At 38.8% G+C, this 17,439-nt stretch overlaps 1 protein-coding gene across 6 annotated transcripts in view; it reads left to right on the top strand.

The window, feature by feature from the left end:
- Atf7ip2 (activating transcription factor 7 interacting protein 2) overlaps positions 1–16,903 on the top strand; it is a 48,256-nt gene extending 31,353 nt beyond the window's left edge. For 3 of the 6 annotated variants that reach the window (XM_071605308.1, XM_071605306.1, XM_071605307.1), the window contains 5 exons: positions 7,126–7,199; positions 8,328–8,389; positions 9,099–9,165; positions 14,593–14,678; positions 15,270–16,261. In XM_071605308.1, the coding sequence (XP_071461409.1) occupies positions 7,126–7,199; positions 8,328–8,389; positions 9,099–9,165; positions 14,593–14,678; positions 15,270–15,683 (703 nt within the window). In that variant the 3' untranslated portion in view covers positions 15,684–16,261. Of the gene's footprint in view, positions 1–7,125; positions 7,200–8,327; positions 8,390–9,098; positions 9,166–14,592; positions 14,679–15,269; positions 16,262–16,862 lie in introns of those variants that run through there. The other 3 variants (XM_071605309.1, XM_071605310.1, XM_071605311.1) reach the window with 3 other exon arrangements.
- Positions 16,904–17,439: the final 536 nt, after the last annotated feature.

Here is a 17,439-nt window from a genome sequence, read left to right as displayed (position 1 = left end):
GGTTTCGTAACCTGATATTTTGCTGAATTTGTTTATTAGCTCTAGAAGTCTTGCTTTTTGGATCTTCTCTGTAATTTTTATTTGAAATATTAAATTTTAAATCTTTGAAGAACACCACTTTTTCCAACTAATTGCTATTCATATTTAAGTTTGCTATAAAACAAAGGAGAATGGCTGGGGTTGTGGCTCAGTGGTAGAGCGCTTGCCTAGTATGTGTGAGGCACTGGTGTTTGAGTCTCAGCACCATATGTAAATAAATAAAGTCCATTGACAAGATAAAAAAAAATATTAAACAAAGGAGAAAAACAAATACCATTACTGACAGCACTAATTCACTTCTAGGGCATCAGAAAACAACAATTATATAAACTCCTGGCTTGGGCCGGGGTCGTGGCTCAGTGGTAAAGCGCTTGCCTAGCACGAGCGAGGCCCTGGGTTCAATCCTCAGCACCACATAAAAATAAATGAATAAAATAAAGGTACTGTGTCCAACTACAACTACAAAATAACTATTTAAAAAAATAAAATAAAATGTCCTGGCTTTCTCTAGCATCAGGATAATAATGAGGAACCATGCATTTCTTTTTTCACTTTCTTTTTAAAGAATTCCTTTATTTCTTAAATCCTTTAAGAAATAAGTTATGTGTGTGCAAAGTATATGAACTGATATGTAGAAAAACTATGATGGAGGCTTCACACTCCAACAACTTTGAAAAGCTGTATTTAGAATCATTTTTTTTTTCCCCCAGTAAGGAAAGAAAGAAAAATTTTTTAAATCATCCTGGTTTCTGAAAGCCAGGAGGTTTTAAAATTGTTGATTTCTGATGCCCTAGAATTGAATCAGAGGTGTTAGTAATGATATTTGTTTTTATGGTATCTTTTAGATTTAGAAGTTTGAGCACTTTTCATTTTATAATGTGAAGAAAATTGAAAAGACAGTAACAACTGACCTGTAGAAGCTTGTAGAACAGAAGGCTTATGACTGTAATATCTATTTGATAAAGAAGAATCTTGCTTCAAAATAGGACGAGAAGGGCTTTATGTACAGTCCTTTCCAAAAATGAAGATAAAACATGAAGGACTACAGTACCCAAGAACAGACCACTTAACAAATGCTGATTAAACAAAATGTCAATACTGCCCAAAATGTCTTAGATTGAATTTCATACGAATAAGTGTTTACAGAGACACAAAGGGGGAAAACAAGTTACTGGCTAATAGTAGTCTAGAGAAATGGGCATGTGTTTCATCCTACTTATTCTTTGTTGAAATTCATCTCATCTTAATAATAAATTTATGTCTTTTCTAGTCAAAGCCAAAGCAGAGTTTTTGCTCCAAAATACTCAGCTAGTAAATGGCATAATCAGAACTTAGATCCAGCCATTGTCTCCAGAATTCATCATTCTTTTTTTTTTTTTTTAAAGAGAGAGAGAGAGAATTTTTAATATTTATTTTTTAGTTTTCGTTGGACACAACATCTTTGTGTATGGTGCTGAGGATCGAACCCGGGCCGCATGCATGCCAGGCGAGTGCGCTACCGCTTGAGCCACATCCCCAGCCCCAAGAACTCAGCATTCTTAACTGGTCTATCATTACCTGAATTATTAATTTTATATGCAAAAATTTTCTCCAGATAAAATCTAAGCAGAAATCATGAATAGACTTCACTTTTCAGAAGGCTCAGGAGATCACAAGTTTGAGTCCAGCCTTGACAACTTAGTGAGACCCTGTCTCCAAATAAAATCAAAAGGGCCAGGGATGTTCCTAGGGTAGCGAACTTGCCTAGCCTGTATGAGGCCCTGTGTTGATTCTCAGCATTGGGAAAATCATTACACACATTTGCACTACGATGACAATCATCAGTTTATCCAATTTCCTTCCAATATGGTCTATGAAAAAAGAGATGTTGTTAGTAGGAGTGAGTAGAGCAGTTTCATAAAAGTTGCATATCATTAAGTGAATTAAAGTGAGATACCAAAAGTCCTTTCATTTTCAGATTTACGGATGGATTTCTTAGGATAAGCATTAATAGCTTTATAGATTCAACTGTCATAACTATATAGGCAGCCGCCTCCTCTGTTTCATTGTTTCTGCCTGCTTTTCACAGTTACATATGTGGAATCAGACTTGGGCAACTTTTGTGTGTTGTTGCTTTTGCCTACATTGTTTTGTGAGACCCACCCGCTGTTGCCTGGCAGCAGTAGTTCGCTCGTTCTCGTGGATGTCTTATGTACGTTATATCATATGCCACAATCAACCCATTCTGTCCATGGGCACTGGAATTGCTTTCAGGTGGGGAAATTATAAGCAGTGGTGCTACAAACATTATTTTGCATGTCTTTTCATGAATACACATATATACACACATCAGACATATTCATGGAGGCTAGGGGATACATGTATTTCTAGATTAAATAGATATTACAACCAAAGCAGTTGCATCAAGTTGTACTCCCACAGCAGGTGTGTGCGATTTTTGTTACCACATGTTCTTGCCAACACTTGGTATTATCTGTCTCTGATTTTAGATATCCTACTGAATGGTATCACAATAAGGTTTTAGTTTGTTTTTCCTTCTAAGAATGAAGCCAAGTACACAGGCTCATATTTGTTAGCCACTTGTATGTCCCTCATGAAGTGTAAGACCTGGGATTGAACCTAGGGCTTTTTGTATGCTAGGCAAGCTCTCTACCACTGAGCTACATCCCCACCCCTTTTTATTTTGAGACAGGGCTTTACTAAGTTGTTCAGGCTGGCCTTGAACTTCTGATCTTCCTGCCTTAGCCTCAGTAGTTGGGATTGTAAGTATGTACCACCATACCTGGCTTCCCTCCATTTTCTTAATACTGGTAATCATAGTTATTTGAATGCCTTTGTTTTATAACTTCCGTATTTGGATCACCTGTGTATCTGTTTCTATTCTTTTTCTGTCAATTTCCAGTCATTTAGTCTGTCTGTTGGCATATTGATAATCCCTGAAAAATTGTTAAGGCTCTAAATAATATTATTTTGGTGTACACACATTCATCCTTTCTTCTGCTTGTCAGATAAACTGGTCTAATCCCCTCGTCTGTTGAAGAGTAGTATGACTTGAGGCTTGTTGTGATCTGAGTAAGTCTCTTCCTCTTTCTCATTCTCCATGGTTCCTGAGACTTGGACTTTTTTTTTTTAAACCATTTTTTTTAAGAGAGAGAGAGAAGCTTTTAATATTTAATTTTCAGTATTCGGTGGACACAACATCTTTATTTTTATGTGGTGCTGAGGATCAAACCAGTGCCCCACGCATGCCAGGCGAGCGCGTTACTGCTTGAGCCACCTCCCCAGCCGGAGACTTGGTCTTTCATAGATTCCCCCTGAAAGCTTGGCGGTTCACCGCGACTCCCTGACCTTCATGGGTGTCAGTGTTGATACTTAGCTCCTACATACAGGGTCTTTCTGCCTTTAGTTTCTCATACACCTAAATAGCATTATAGTTGAAGTACTATATTACCAAGTAAAGAAAACTTTACTGAAGAATTTTGAGATGGATAAGGGATTTTGACTATAGTGTAATGAACCTGAGAAGATCTACTTGAAATTTAGATAAGAATGTTAATTTTCTTTCTTACAAATAATAGTAAACACTAGAATCCCTCATTGATAAATTAGACATAAAATTCTTAAGTCCACATTTTAAAATGTGCATAAAAACAGTTCATTTCACAGAATGAAAATAAATATGTAGAAAGTTCTGCTTCTGCCCATGAAACATTATGGTAAAAGCTCAGTTCCTGTAGCTGTTAAATACTTTGAAAAGCAGTCTAAAAACGGGGAGTCTGTGGGGACACACTGTCCAGTAGGGACCTCAGGGCAACAGTGAGGAACCCTACACAGGCCTACTGCCTGGAGGCTCTTTCCAGGGGGAAGAGCAGAGAGGGGAGTCACACAGAGCTGGGTGGTCCTGCTGAGGTGCACCAGAGACGGAGAGTTGGTAGAATTTGTGGCTTAGAACAGCCAAGAGAAGAAAGTGCGAAGACAGCGCTCTGAAGGTCCATGAAGGACATTTCTTGAATCATTGCCTAAAAATGGATCCATGTACATAAGACGGAAGCAACCTGAGGCCAAAGAGAGAACCACTGGAAAGAAGACCAAACAATTTCTGAACGTCCAACATTTTGATTTCCCACTAAGATGAATAGACTTAAGAAGCCATTGGTAAAGTCCAGAGATGGCTATGTCTCACTGGGGCTAAGTTAGTCCTAGACTAAAGACTGCAAAGGACCTCACACTAAAAAGCTAAAAGCAAGTTTCAAAAGATTCGCCATAATCCCCCAAAGTTTAATTGCCTGCCAGAAGAAAATCCAGTGCTGAGGAATGAAACAACATCCCCCGCTCAATAGCACACAGCTACTAAAAACATGGCCAGGAATGCAAAGCTGCAGAAGTGGGACCCATTAACAAGCAGGAACATGAGTGACCGACCTGAGCCACTGCACATGGTGCGTTGAGCAGACAGACAGCGCCACAGCAGAGCCCTCAGTTTGCTCTCCACACTCGACAGTGTAGAGGGGAACGTGAAGATGTGAGAAATGGACGAAAGACACAGAACCCAGCCGAATTCTCAGAAATGAAAAAGACAGTGAGTCAAAAAGTAGACTGGATAGAATTAACATCAGAGTAGTTAATTATTGTTTCTAAAAATCAATGAAATAGGAATGGAAACTGTTCAAACTAAGGTGCAGAAGGAATGAACCAATGACCCATGCGAACAGCACAGTTCTAGTAAAAAAATTGCCCAAAATGTAAAGCTGCAGAAATGAGACCCATTCATGAGGAGGAACATGAGTGGTAGACCTAGAACCAGTGCATGTGACGGATTCAGAAGATGGTGCAGAGTCAGAGAAGAAAAAGACCAGAAAAGCCATGAACAGCGCTTCAGAGAGCTGTGGACAAGAGTCCGCCACCGCCTCTGTGTACATGTGTTTGGAGTATCACTAAGGAGGGGCAGAAAAGGCAGTAGAGCATACAGTGTCTGGTGGAAACTTTAAACAACCAAAAAGCTTAACAGACCCCAAGCGGAAGAAATGTGAAACCACACAGTGACAACCTGTCGCATATTTCAGATGGCTGGAACTCTGTTAAGAGAAAACGTTAAAAAGCAACCAGCGATAAAAGACATCACATAGAAAGGAACAAAGATTTACAGTGGCAGCTGACTTCAAACTAGAAGACATCTATAAAATGTTGATATGGAGAAGTATCTTAAAAATCTTGGGGCTGGGGTTGTAGCTCAGTGGTAGAGCACTCATCTGGCACATGTGAGGCCTTAGGTTTGTTCCCCAGCACCACATAAATATAAATGAAATAAAGGTATTGTGTCCAACTACACCAAAAAATAAATATTAAAAATAAAATATTTATATCCAGCAAAAATAGAAGCATAGGGGAAAAACAGACATTTTTAAACTAAAAAAGTTGGGAGAATAGATCATCAGCAGCCCTGGACTAATGGAAATTTTAAAGGAAGTTCTTCAGGCAGTAGGAAAATAGTACTGGAGAGAAATTTAAATCTATGTAAAGTAATATAAACTTCCAGAAATAGTAAATATGGGTAAGTAAAAGTATCTTTCTGTTTCTATATATGTATTTCTCTCAAGTATTTCTTTATACAGACAATTAACAATGGGGATTTAGAATATCATCAAAGAATGTGATATACTTGGTAAACCAAAATATGTATAAAACCTAACTTAAGACTACAAAGTGGGCTGGGGATGTTGCCTACTGGTAGAGTGCTTGCCTACCATGTGCAAGAGAGGCCCAGAGACTATAAAATATTGCTGAAAATTTTTAAGGAAGATGTAAACAAATGGTGGGATATACTACATTTTTGGAATCATTATTAAGAGAATCCATTATAAAGATGATACTCCCACCCACCACAAGTTGTTCTGTACATTGAATGCAATCCAAAACTCCCAGGAACCTTTATTCTATAAAGTAACAAACTGGTTAAAAACATACATGAAAATGCAAAAACCCAGATGAGTAACAGTGTTATTAAAAAAAAAGTTGGAAGACTCAACTACCTGAGTTCCTGACCTGCTGTAAAGCTGCAGTATTTAGACAGCGGTATTGGTCTAGGCTAAGTTTGTAAATCAACAGACAGACTGAAGAACATATACAGACGTCATCCGTTGGTTTAGTGGAAAGGTGTCAAGAGAATAGGGAAAAGATTTTATTTTCCACAGATATGTCTGGATAACGAGGGGGGACAGAATAAACCTCAACTCTTCACACCATATATAAAAATTAACTTAAAATGAATTCTAGACCTAAACACAAATGTTAAAAATACAAGACATGTACAAGAGAATGGTATAATTCTGCTGGAAAATTCCTTTAGCATTTAATTAACTTAATGCAATTTGCCTCAAGGTTTTCTTAAGAAAATTCTGATGTAAAATGTGGAACTCATAAAATTGGAGTGAAAAGGGCAGAAAAAGATGTTCTGGCTGAGATATTCTCTAACCATAAACATCAGTCACTATCCTTGCCGGAGTTTAGAACATTTTTTGGTAAATTATGGCTTAATATAGAGTTGTTGCTGTTATTTTAAAAATAATATTATTTATTATAGTCCTGCATCTTCAAAAGTCTGAAGTGTCTTTATGAGTCTTAATGGGGTTCGTTTAGTTATGTGTTTTCATTTTTAAGAAAGTACCTACATGTCTAGAGTGATAATTACATATTCATGTAGAGCGTATCTTTATGTAGTCTACTTATATATATATATTTGGAGTCATTTTGAAAAGATCTCAAAAGTTTATTTGTTCAACCCAATGGCACTTAACCACTGAGCCACATCCCCAAACCTTTTTTATTTAGAGGCAGGGTCTCACTGAGCTGCTAGACCCATAAAACTTATTATGGGTCTATTGTATTGAAGTTCTATGTCCTTTTGTTTATATAAATGAATTGGAAATCTTGGGTTCCTTAAGTATTTCATTTTTATCTCCTCCATCCAATGGTTGGTCACTTAAAACATGTTATGAAATAATAACTTAAAGGAATTCTAACCACTAATTGCATGCTTAAGCCTGGTAATGCATGTTTAGTTTATTTTTAATTTTTTTATCATTTTAGTAACAATGATGATGTTATGTTGATTTCTGTGGAAAGTCCTAATTTGACAACTCCAGTTACATCAAATCCAACAGGTATCTTAACATGATTAGAATATGATCTATCAAATTAGAAAGCTTAAAATAGATATTTGTTTAAAATAAAGAACTGAATAATACCTTTTTCTAAAATAAAAAATGTGTCTACTCTGGAAATGTTTTGATTTCTGTGATTAATAATAAATAAATACATGATTCTTTCATTTAATTGATGTTTCTTTTTAATCTTGTATTTTATCAATTTCTATCCTTTTGTTTCTTTACTGTGTTTATCTAATGATTTTCAAGTTAAAAAATTACATATAATTTTTTAAATCGTTTGCCTTGACCTTCTGTTGGTGCTGGTGGTGTTTTATTTCTTGCCTTTTTACCTATTAAGTTGTCTTACACTTTATTTTACATTTAAAGTTTGTCAGCTTTGTTTTTTAACACTTTTTTATTAGTTTAAATTTCTCTAAACATAGCCATATTTTTCAGCCCATAAGTTCTTATCCAAAATTCCTGTTTTTACTTTATTAGAGTAGTGAATCTTAATTTAAAAAAACTTTGCCTCCATTTATGAAGCTACTTAATTGTGTCCACAGTTTGTAAATCAAAGAGCTACAAAAGATGCTAAGTACTATAATTGAGTCTTCCAACTGGTTCCAGGAAGAATGCCTTTCAGCCATCTGGGCAATCTATTTTAACAATATCATGAATTTAAAAACAGTTGCAGCTGAGTGTGGTGGCACACACCTGTAATCCCAGCTCCTTGGTAGGCTGAGACAGGAAGATGGCAAGTTCCAGGCCAGCCTGGACAAAATTAAAAATCTGTAAAGAGGGTCTGGGGTGTAGCGAGCTCTCGCATAACTTGTGTATGAGGTTCTGGGTTCGATCCCCATGTTAAACAATAAATAGTTACATAGTCAAGTGTAGGGTTTCAAATGCTGAAATAATTTTCAGAGCTACTATTATGTTGTAGAGTTACAGAAAGAAAAGATTCTTTTAACACCCAATTAACTTTTTTAACTAGATTATCAGTTTTGGGAATAGGTAAAGTCAATACTTACTTTTTATGATTACTTAATTAAAAGTTAATCAGTGTCCCCATTATTATTGTTTCATAATTCACATATTATAAAGATACATGTGTAATAGCTTAAAAATATAATAATTTTCTTTCAGATATTAGAAAAACAGCATCAAGAAATTTCAACAATTCACCTAATGCTACACCAGAAGTCAGGGTAGGTAATAATCATTGTCTTAGATTATTCACTTAAATTATAATTTGTTCTAGGATCTTCAGTGTTGCTCTGTGTTGGATACCTTAGTGTTTGTCATTGATTCTTGTGCAAAGTTGATGGGAATGTGGTAGTATATCCCATGTACCCTCCCCCTACACCACCTCCACGTATGTGTGTGTGTGTGTGTGTGTGTGTGTGTATGAGAGAGAGAGAGAGAGAAAGAAAGACAGACACACAAATCAATATCCAAGTAGTTCTTATAGTCAGGTTCCAGGCCAGCTTGTACTTTGTATTAGTGTCTAACTAACTAGCCTAACCAGGTTCCAGTACAGCTCACACACTGAATAACAGACGGCTAGTGATAAACATATTTCCTGACCATACCCATTTACCCATTTACCAGTGCATGTGGATTCTTAATCATATTCTCAGAAACCATGCAGTATTTTATAAGGGCTTCTCTTTTATTGTGTATTTAAGTTAAACCATAAGAAACTCAGAGAATGTTCAGTTTCTAGCTTCTAGATGATAATTTAGGTCTTTGGGTACACCTCATCGTAGGATACTTCCAACATGCCCAGACCTTTCCATCTCCTGCACTGCCAAAAGGTGGGGAAACATTAGTTTAAAATTTTGTTTGATCTTTTAAAAATGATTCTCTGCTTTTAAAGCAAAACCTTACTTATTTTTTTTAACAATGACTTTTCAGAGTGTAAAGAAGAAACTTGATTTTGTTATTGATTTGACCAAAGAAGCCCTGTCCAACTTCAACACAGGTAAAGGTTTTTTGTTTTTCTTAAGAAAGTGGGAAGCATAACTCAAAATGTCCTTTTGAAACTTATGAAGTTTGTTTTAGTGTGTTAATGTACATATATTTGTAGTTTTATACAGTTTATCACATGTGTAAATTTGTATAATTGTCACCATCAGACTTCCTCATGGTCCTTTTTATAGTCACACCTGCCTCTTGCCCATAGTCCCTAACCCTGGCAACCACTTCATGACTGTAATTGTCTTTTCACAAATGTTATGAAAATATGGTAGAATCTATGTCCTTCTGAGACTGACTTCGACTTAGCACAGTTCCCTCTTGAGTGCTGCTCATGTTGTTGTATATCGGTAGTGTGTTCCTTCTGTGGCCAAGTAGTAGCCCATGACATGGGTGTATCACAGCTTGTTCATCCATCCACCCTTTGAAAGACATCTGCGTTGTTGGCGGCCATTATGGATCTCTTCTCATGGCACATACCTTTTCCCTGACCCTGACAGCAGGGGTTGGAAAGTCATAACACAGCAGGAAATGAATGTGGAAACTTAGGGAGAGTGACAGCAGTGCCCTTTTTCTCCAGCTTAAGCAAAAAAAAGTGAATCTGGGGCTGGGAATTAGTGTTATTTTAGTAAGCATGAGTCACAAGCCCAGGAAGTTCCAAAGAAGATAAACATCAAGAAAACCATACCACTGAGCCCGGGGACACAGGCCTGTAATCCCAGCCGCTCAAGGCTGAGACAGGAGATTAAGCGTTCAAAGCCAGCCTCAGCAAAATGAGGTGCCAAGCAACACAGTGAGACCCTGTCTCTAAATAAAATCAAATGGCATCATTAAAAGACCAGGGAAAATCACTGTCCACTTGAAATTCTGTATCTAGCATATATCTTTCAAAAATTGAAGGAAAATTAAGTTTGTGTGTGTGTTCATTTATAGATCAACACAGTACATTATTTTATTTATTTATATGTGGTGCTGAGGATCGAACCCAGTGCCTCACACATGCCAGGCGAGCCCTCTACCACTGAGCCCCAGCCCCAGCTCAAGTTGACTAAAATATGTGGCCAGCAGATTTTCACTATCAGAAATAAAATTCTCCAAGTAAAAAGAAAATTATATGAGATGGAAAGTGGAGCTATGCTAAGAAATGTAACACCATTTTGTGGAGTTCTATCATATATGCCGAGGTTAATATATGATAACCACAGCGCAAAAGACTGCTAGAGGCGTGCGGGGTGCTAGGTGAAGGCCGAGCACTATGTGAGTGGAACCGAGTTACTTAAAGATGGATTATGATTTAAGATACATATGGTAATGCCTAGAGTAGCAGAGCAAATAACCCAACAGTGGAGATCGAGTTCTAAAGTAAGAGAAGCCACAAAAAAGCATACAAAGAATAAACAAGATTAATAAAGGAGAGAAGGCAGAATGGTAGATTTAAAGCTCTGTTGATAATAAATGGTCTACACACTCTATGAAAGAGCAAATGCTGTCAGACTAAATAACAAATGACTCATCTATTGTAGTCATGAGAGTTGCAGTTTGTATATAAACAGATATGTTAGAGGTAAGAGGGTGGAGGGTGAGCCATGGGAGAGCATGGAAGGGCTAGTCCTAAGAATGCTGGGGTGGTGGTGCTGTTATGGGCAAGTAGGTAAGGGCTGCTACCAGTGAGGAGGAAGGCTGCTTGCTGATCATTGTAAGTATGCACACCCCTTGCCTGAGGAACAAAAGCATAAATAGGAAATGAACAATAATGATTATAGAGATTTCAACAGTCCTCAGTAATCAATATGTAGAAAGAAAGTAAGGCTTTAGAGAAACCTAAACTGTCAACATTTCTACAATATTTAACCCAATCCAGAAATACACATACTCTGTGTGTGCAGGGGTACTGGGTAGCCGAAACCCAGGGCCTCACACATGCTAGGTAAGTACTCCTCAATCACAGAGCTACTTTCCTGGCCTTTTACAAATTTGTTACTTTATTTTGAGACAGGATCTTGCTGTGTTTCCCAGGTTGGTCTAGAATATATGATCAAACACTCATTCTTTTAAGTGTATGTAACATGCATTAAGAGATCAGATTCTGAATCATAAATGAGAAGTAAATAAGTAATCTATAATGGAAATGTAGCTGGAAAATCCCTGAATATTTGGAAACTAAACAGACTTCAAATCTATGAGTAAAAGAAGAAACCTTAAAGGAATGTTATAAAATATTCTGAACTGGATGAAAATTAAAAGAGAGCATATTGGAATGTATGCAATACAGGTAAACAGTGCTGACAGGGGAAATTATTAGGATTAAATGTTCATATTAGAAAACATAAAAGGTCTAAAATGATGAACAATCTAAATACTTTTACCATAGATGCTGTGGGTAAGCAAGTATACTAAGAAGTAGTCAGGCAGTTTCTTGACCAACTATACTCTTATCATAACTCTGTTAATCCATTCTTTCACATATTTGCCAAGAGAAACAAAAACCTACATCCACACAAGTTATCACAGGAGCTTTATTCATATAGCCCAGAGCTAGAATCAGCCCAAATCCATCGACAGATGAATGCACAAATACGAGTTCACATCCATACAACTGAACACTCAACCAAAAACAAACAAAATATTGATATATTATTAGTGTATAAGTTTCAGAAAAACCAGGCTGGGTTAAAAGAATCCTATGTGCTATGTAAAATGCTAGAAAAGGCAACCTTAGTTTTTTTCTTGTTTAGTTGGTGGTGGAGATTGAACCCAGAGCCTCACAGATGCTAGGCAAGTGCTCTATCACTGAGCTTCATCCCTAGCCCCAGCCCTTTTTATTTTATTTAGAGACATGATCTCAATTAGTCTGGCCTTGAACTTGCTCCTGATCTTCCTGCCTCAGCCTCATGAATAGCTGGTGTTATAGCTGTACACCCGCATGACTGGCCCGAAACCTGATGTTCAGTGACACAAACCAGTGGTTTCTTGGGAACAGGTGTGGGAGGAGGATTGAGAAGGGATGCTAGGGGCTGGGCTGTAGCTTGGTTGGTAGAGTGCTTGCCTAGCATGCACAAGGCCCTGGGTTCCGTCCCTAAAACCGCAACAAAGAGGCGGGCGAAGGGTTACTGAGGAACCTTTGGGTGTTTGAGTGATACAGTATTGTGTCTTGATTTTGGTGATGGTTTATTAAGTGCATACATTTGTCAAAACTTGAGAAATATGCTTAAAAAGGATAGATTTTACTGTTTGTAAAACTATATTTCTCGAGAGCTTGTTTGGAGGTTCTAGCAGGGGAGCGCAGCTACTCGTATACCCTTGACCGAAGAACGGTCCTCCTCTATCGGGGAAGGTCGTCCTCTTCGACCCAGCGCGCAGCTTCGGAAGGGACGCACATGGAGCGGTGAGGGAGGAAGGGGACACCCGCCTAGCCAGTCAGATCAGCCGAATCAACCCTGGCGATCAATGGGGTGACAGATGTCGCAGCCAGATCGCGCTCACATCCTATATTTCTCAATCGGTCATTTCAATTTAAAATAGAAACTTTAAAAATCTTTTTTTTTTAAAGGAGAGAGAATTTTTTGATTTTTGTTGTTGTTGTTGTTGTTTTTGTTTTTGGCGGACACAACATCTTTGTTTGTATGTGGTGCCGAGGATCGAACCCGGGCCGCACACATGCCAGGCGAGCGCGCTTGAGCCACATCCCCAGCCCTAAAAATGATTCTTACAGTGTAAGTAATAATGTGGGTGGGGATGTGGCTAAATCGGTAGCGTGCTTGCCTGGCATGCGTTCGGCCCGGGTTGGATTCTCAGCACCACATACAAAGATGTTGTGTCCACCGAAAACTAAAAAATAAATATTAAAAAAAAAAATGTGGGTGGATGTGCGTATCCACATAGGTACCTAATGCAGTAGAGGATCCGGCAGTCAAACAGTTGAAAGCAGAGGCCAGTTTTCCCCTCGCACTTTAATGGGTTTCTAGTCCTGAAGATCCCATTAGTTTTTCATGATAAGAATGAAAGCTGGAGAGTGTATGACATCAATACTGGTCTCACTTAGGACATCAGCGGGATTGGGATAAAAGTCCTTTTTGTTTTTTATCTACACAAAGTTGAGAGTCTGTTTTAATTTGATAAGGACTTCTTGACTTATTTTCCTGAAGGAAGTGATATCATGCATGGTAAATTGTGTCTCTTAAAATCTTTTCTTCTTGTTAAGTTGTTTCCTTGGAAATTTAAAGGAGGTTGGTGTTTCACCTCTTACCTGTTGACTGATCTGCAGATTATGTTCTCACAAACCTAGTTCTGTTTGATTAAGTCAGTGTAAAGTCTGTGCAGACTCACTTAGCATTCAGACCATAAAGCCATTACCTATTCCCAAAAGGTTTTTAACACCAGTAAAAAGAAGGGACTAATAAATGAACTTTGAAATGTAGTGCAGAGTTTTATTCTTTAAATTAAAGAAAATAGTGATTTCATTTGGAGGATTCATTAAGTATATTACACAATTATACCATGGACACAACAGACTTAAGTGGTTAGAACTCTTAGACACGCAGCCCTAATGCTCCAGTGTGGGCCCCTTTTCTTCCACTCCCCCAGGTGTTCTTTTTCACTCTCACACCCACCACACCCTTCCCTTCACCCCATCTCCTCAGTCCCCTCCCGCCCTCTTCCCGCCCTCTTCTTCCTCTCCTCCCTCTTTCTCCATTCCACAGTTTATAACTGATTTCTTTCAGTTCAACACAGACCTCATTGGTAGAGATTCCTCTAATCCCAGCCTCGGAGATCTTTTAATTTGGATCCCCAGGCCTGGTGGGTCTTACATACTCAGTGTTCACAAAGAGCTCTAGGTTTGCGGACATCCTTGTCCAACATCATCCCTCACAGCCATCCCTCTCCCCTGTGGAAATGTACCTGCCTCCAGGCACAAAGCGGGTGTCCCTCAGGAGGGACATTTTGAAGCTGGGTGTGATGGTGAGCTCCGTTTTTCTGGATGGTGGGAGGAGCATTTGAGCCCCCAAGTCCAGATTCAGCCTGAGCTTCATACATAGCAAGACCCTGTGTTAAAAAAAAATAGTGGAAATATTTGTCAACGGAAAATTATATTGGTACTTTTGAATCCTGAACTTATATCAGAAGTCTCTTCATATTTCACAGTTTTATAATTTTAATTCATATTTACCACCTAAAATGTAAACTGCTTAAAAGCCACGGAATTGATAATTGCAGGTAAAATTTTTTTTTTTCTTGTAATTCTGGGGATCAAACCCAGGTCCTCACACATGTGAGGCAAGCTCTCTCCTTCTGATCTACTCGCCCAGTTATAAACTTCACTTGGTGTAGGGGGGCAGTATTGCTGGGGCTTGAACCCAGGGCCTCACATATATCAGGCAGATTTTCTACCAACCAACCTAAATATTTCTTCTTTTAAACCTTGTGTTGTTCACAGAAATTCCAGCACCTACCCAGGAGTCACGTTGGAAAGCTGCTTTAAATTCAAAAGAAATAATCCCAGTGGCAGAAAATACAGCTGAGGTACTAATATAAAATGCTCTGTCAGGGACTTTCCTTCCAAATTGAGTGGGAAGTATCTGTTTTACTCTTGAAGAAACATGTGGCTCACATTTCAACTTAGATAACATTTCAGTGGGCTTTTAAAATGTGCTATCATGAGTCTACTTATTTACTTAATTAAAATAATTCAGTTAAATTTTACAGAAACTATAGATATTAAAATCCTTTTTTCATCTAACAAATTAAGAAAGAATTGTTTTGTCATAGCCATTGTTGAAAAGGGTTGAGGCTAATTGGTTTTCTCATACTAATACTTTCATGTAAATCAGTTCAGTGTTTGGAAACAAGATGTGATATTTATCCAGAATGTTTGAGACCTATCCCATTCTGGATCAGTGATATTCCAGAATGTAGACATCTTAACTGCAAAAGAGCCTCATGCTTAAAAAGACTGGATTTAGCCTCACATATTCTTGAAATATCCTGTTTGTTATTTCGATAAAAGGAGTGAAGAATGGGAAATATATATTTGAACAGCTGCAGTAGACCACTTTAAAATAGTCAGTTCCCAGCCAACTGGCTTGCTAAACTTTTTTACAAATATGCTTTTAGGATTTTGATTCCTTTGAGCACCTGCCACCTCTCCCAGAACCACCACCACTACTCCCTGAACTGGTGGACAAAATCCAGGACACACTCCCTCCCCAGAAGCCAGAGCTCAAAGTGAAGCGTGTGCTGAGACCCATGGGCATCGCCCTGACTTGGAACATCAGCGAGGTCAACCCTAGGTGTGCTCCTGTGGAGAGCTACCACCTCTTCCTGGGCCACGAGAACTCAACTACCAAATTGATTTGGAAGAAAATTGGAGGAATCAAAGCTTTTCCACTCCCAATGGCCTGTACTCTATCTCAGTTATTGACTTCCGACAAGTATTATTTTACTATCCAGTCGAAAGACATTTTTGGGCGATATGGACCATTTTCTGACATAAAATCTGTCCCTGGGTTTTCTACAAATCTTACCTAAAAGAAAAATCTTCAAAAACTTTGTTGTATAGTACATATTTTCCCCCGTATTTGAGTTGGTTTACAATGTTACCCTTAACACTATTTGCCATTTTATGTGGCCATTTCAGATTGTGAATCCTTTTGTATGGGGACAGTTCTCTCTTATGTATTTGTAAGTGGCTTATAGCTTCACTAATTTTCTATTTGCATTCAGTGTGTTCTTTGTATGTGTTCTCAAACATACACTATGGTGGACCCATTTTGCTAAGGTGTGTTATGAACAATTCCTTTGGAGACTGGAGCTGCTGCTTTTATCAGAAGCTCTATAGCACAAGTGATCACCATTTCCTCTATTGACAATCAAGTCTGATGACTTGCTTGGGTCATTTTAGGTACAGAAAAAATTGGCCCTTTATTGAGGCCAGATCATCTTTGGGGCATATCCCCGCTAAGGTTTCATAAAAAATAAATGTCTTTCCATTCTGTTTAAATTCTAAGGGCTATGAATTTGTGCCCCTTGTATTTTATTTTATTTTATTTTATTGACTATGTTAGTCTTTTGGAGAAATAGTCTGGAGGTTTTCCCTAAGTGTATTTGTATACTTATATACATAAAATGTGTTAAACATTGTGTGCTGTGTACACAAAATCATACAACATCTCTTATAAAAAAAAACATTGTCTAACCACACTGGTTCAGTTGTGGAGTTGTCCACTGCAGACTAAGGCTTTAATTTGCTGATTCCCCAAATGCTGCCCTTACTACTCAGAGGACATAACACCAAAGCCCTAATGGCTAGGTCTCCTTGTGCTTGTCCCCAAGGGCATACAAGCACCCCTGAGATGGACTGAGAGAACAGACTTGAGAAGTGGAATTCAGGCTCAAGGGAGACCGACCTTGTGGACAGCTAATAACCGGGATGTCGGGAAAACAGGAAGATCGTCTGAAAGAGAGGCATTCTTTCCTGGCAAATAGTCAAAAGTTCCAAAAGTAAATAACTGAACAGGGCAGCAGGCTGAGCAGGAGAATCACAGGTTTCAGGCCAGCCTGGGGAACTTAGCAAGGCCCCATCTCAAAAATGGAGGGCCTGTGGGTTCCATTGCTAGTACTTTGTTTTAAAAACACAAACAGGTCATGGTTTCCTTGGCATTTTGTGGATGATGCCCATCTTCAGTAATATCCTGTTGTGTTTTTCAGTTGCCTGTGTCTTAACAAAACATTACAGTAGAAAGAGCCACATTCTGAAGTGCATCTCACTGGACGAGCTGCTCGCTGAGAGGTCCGTTTAGAACTCAGCAGCAAAGGATGTCCTGCAGCACAGAACAAGGAGCTCGCCCCACGTGAATCTGTCACCCTCAGGTCGATGGAAACTAGATGTTCGCTGGTAAGTGAAGCCCAAAGACTTGACGTCCTATCAAGATTCTGGCGCTCTTCGCCAACGTGAAACTGCATGCCCCTGCAGCAGGCCATCTGGAAAGTGGGGTGTGCAGGCTCCAGCAGAGAGCGTCAGGCGTCAGGACCAGCAGGGAGGCTGATGTGGAAGCAGACATCTGAATGTGAGTGGCTCAGACAGCGTTGGTATTTCTTGCCTTTTGCAGAGGCAGGGACAAAATTCTCAGCTGTCAGTGACACCAGAAGATAGCCAGCCCAAGGGCAAGGAAGTCCTGCCGCCCAGCACAGTCACCCCACAAGGTGCCACCTGGGCTTGCAGATTAGTGGGAAGCTTTATGCCTCCATCAAGTTACAGGAGGAAACATACGCCAGCATCAGATGT

Source organism: Marmota flaviventris, chromosome 19 (genome assembly GCF_047511675.1).
Source record: "Marmota flaviventris isolate mMarFla1 chromosome 19, mMarFla1.hap1, whole genome shotgun sequence".
Lineage (NCBI taxonomy): Eukaryota > Metazoa > Chordata > Mammalia > Rodentia > Sciuridae > Marmota > Marmota flaviventris.
The sequence above is the reverse complement of the archived record's forward strand: the minus strand, read 5'-3'. Positions and strand labels throughout refer to the sequence as shown.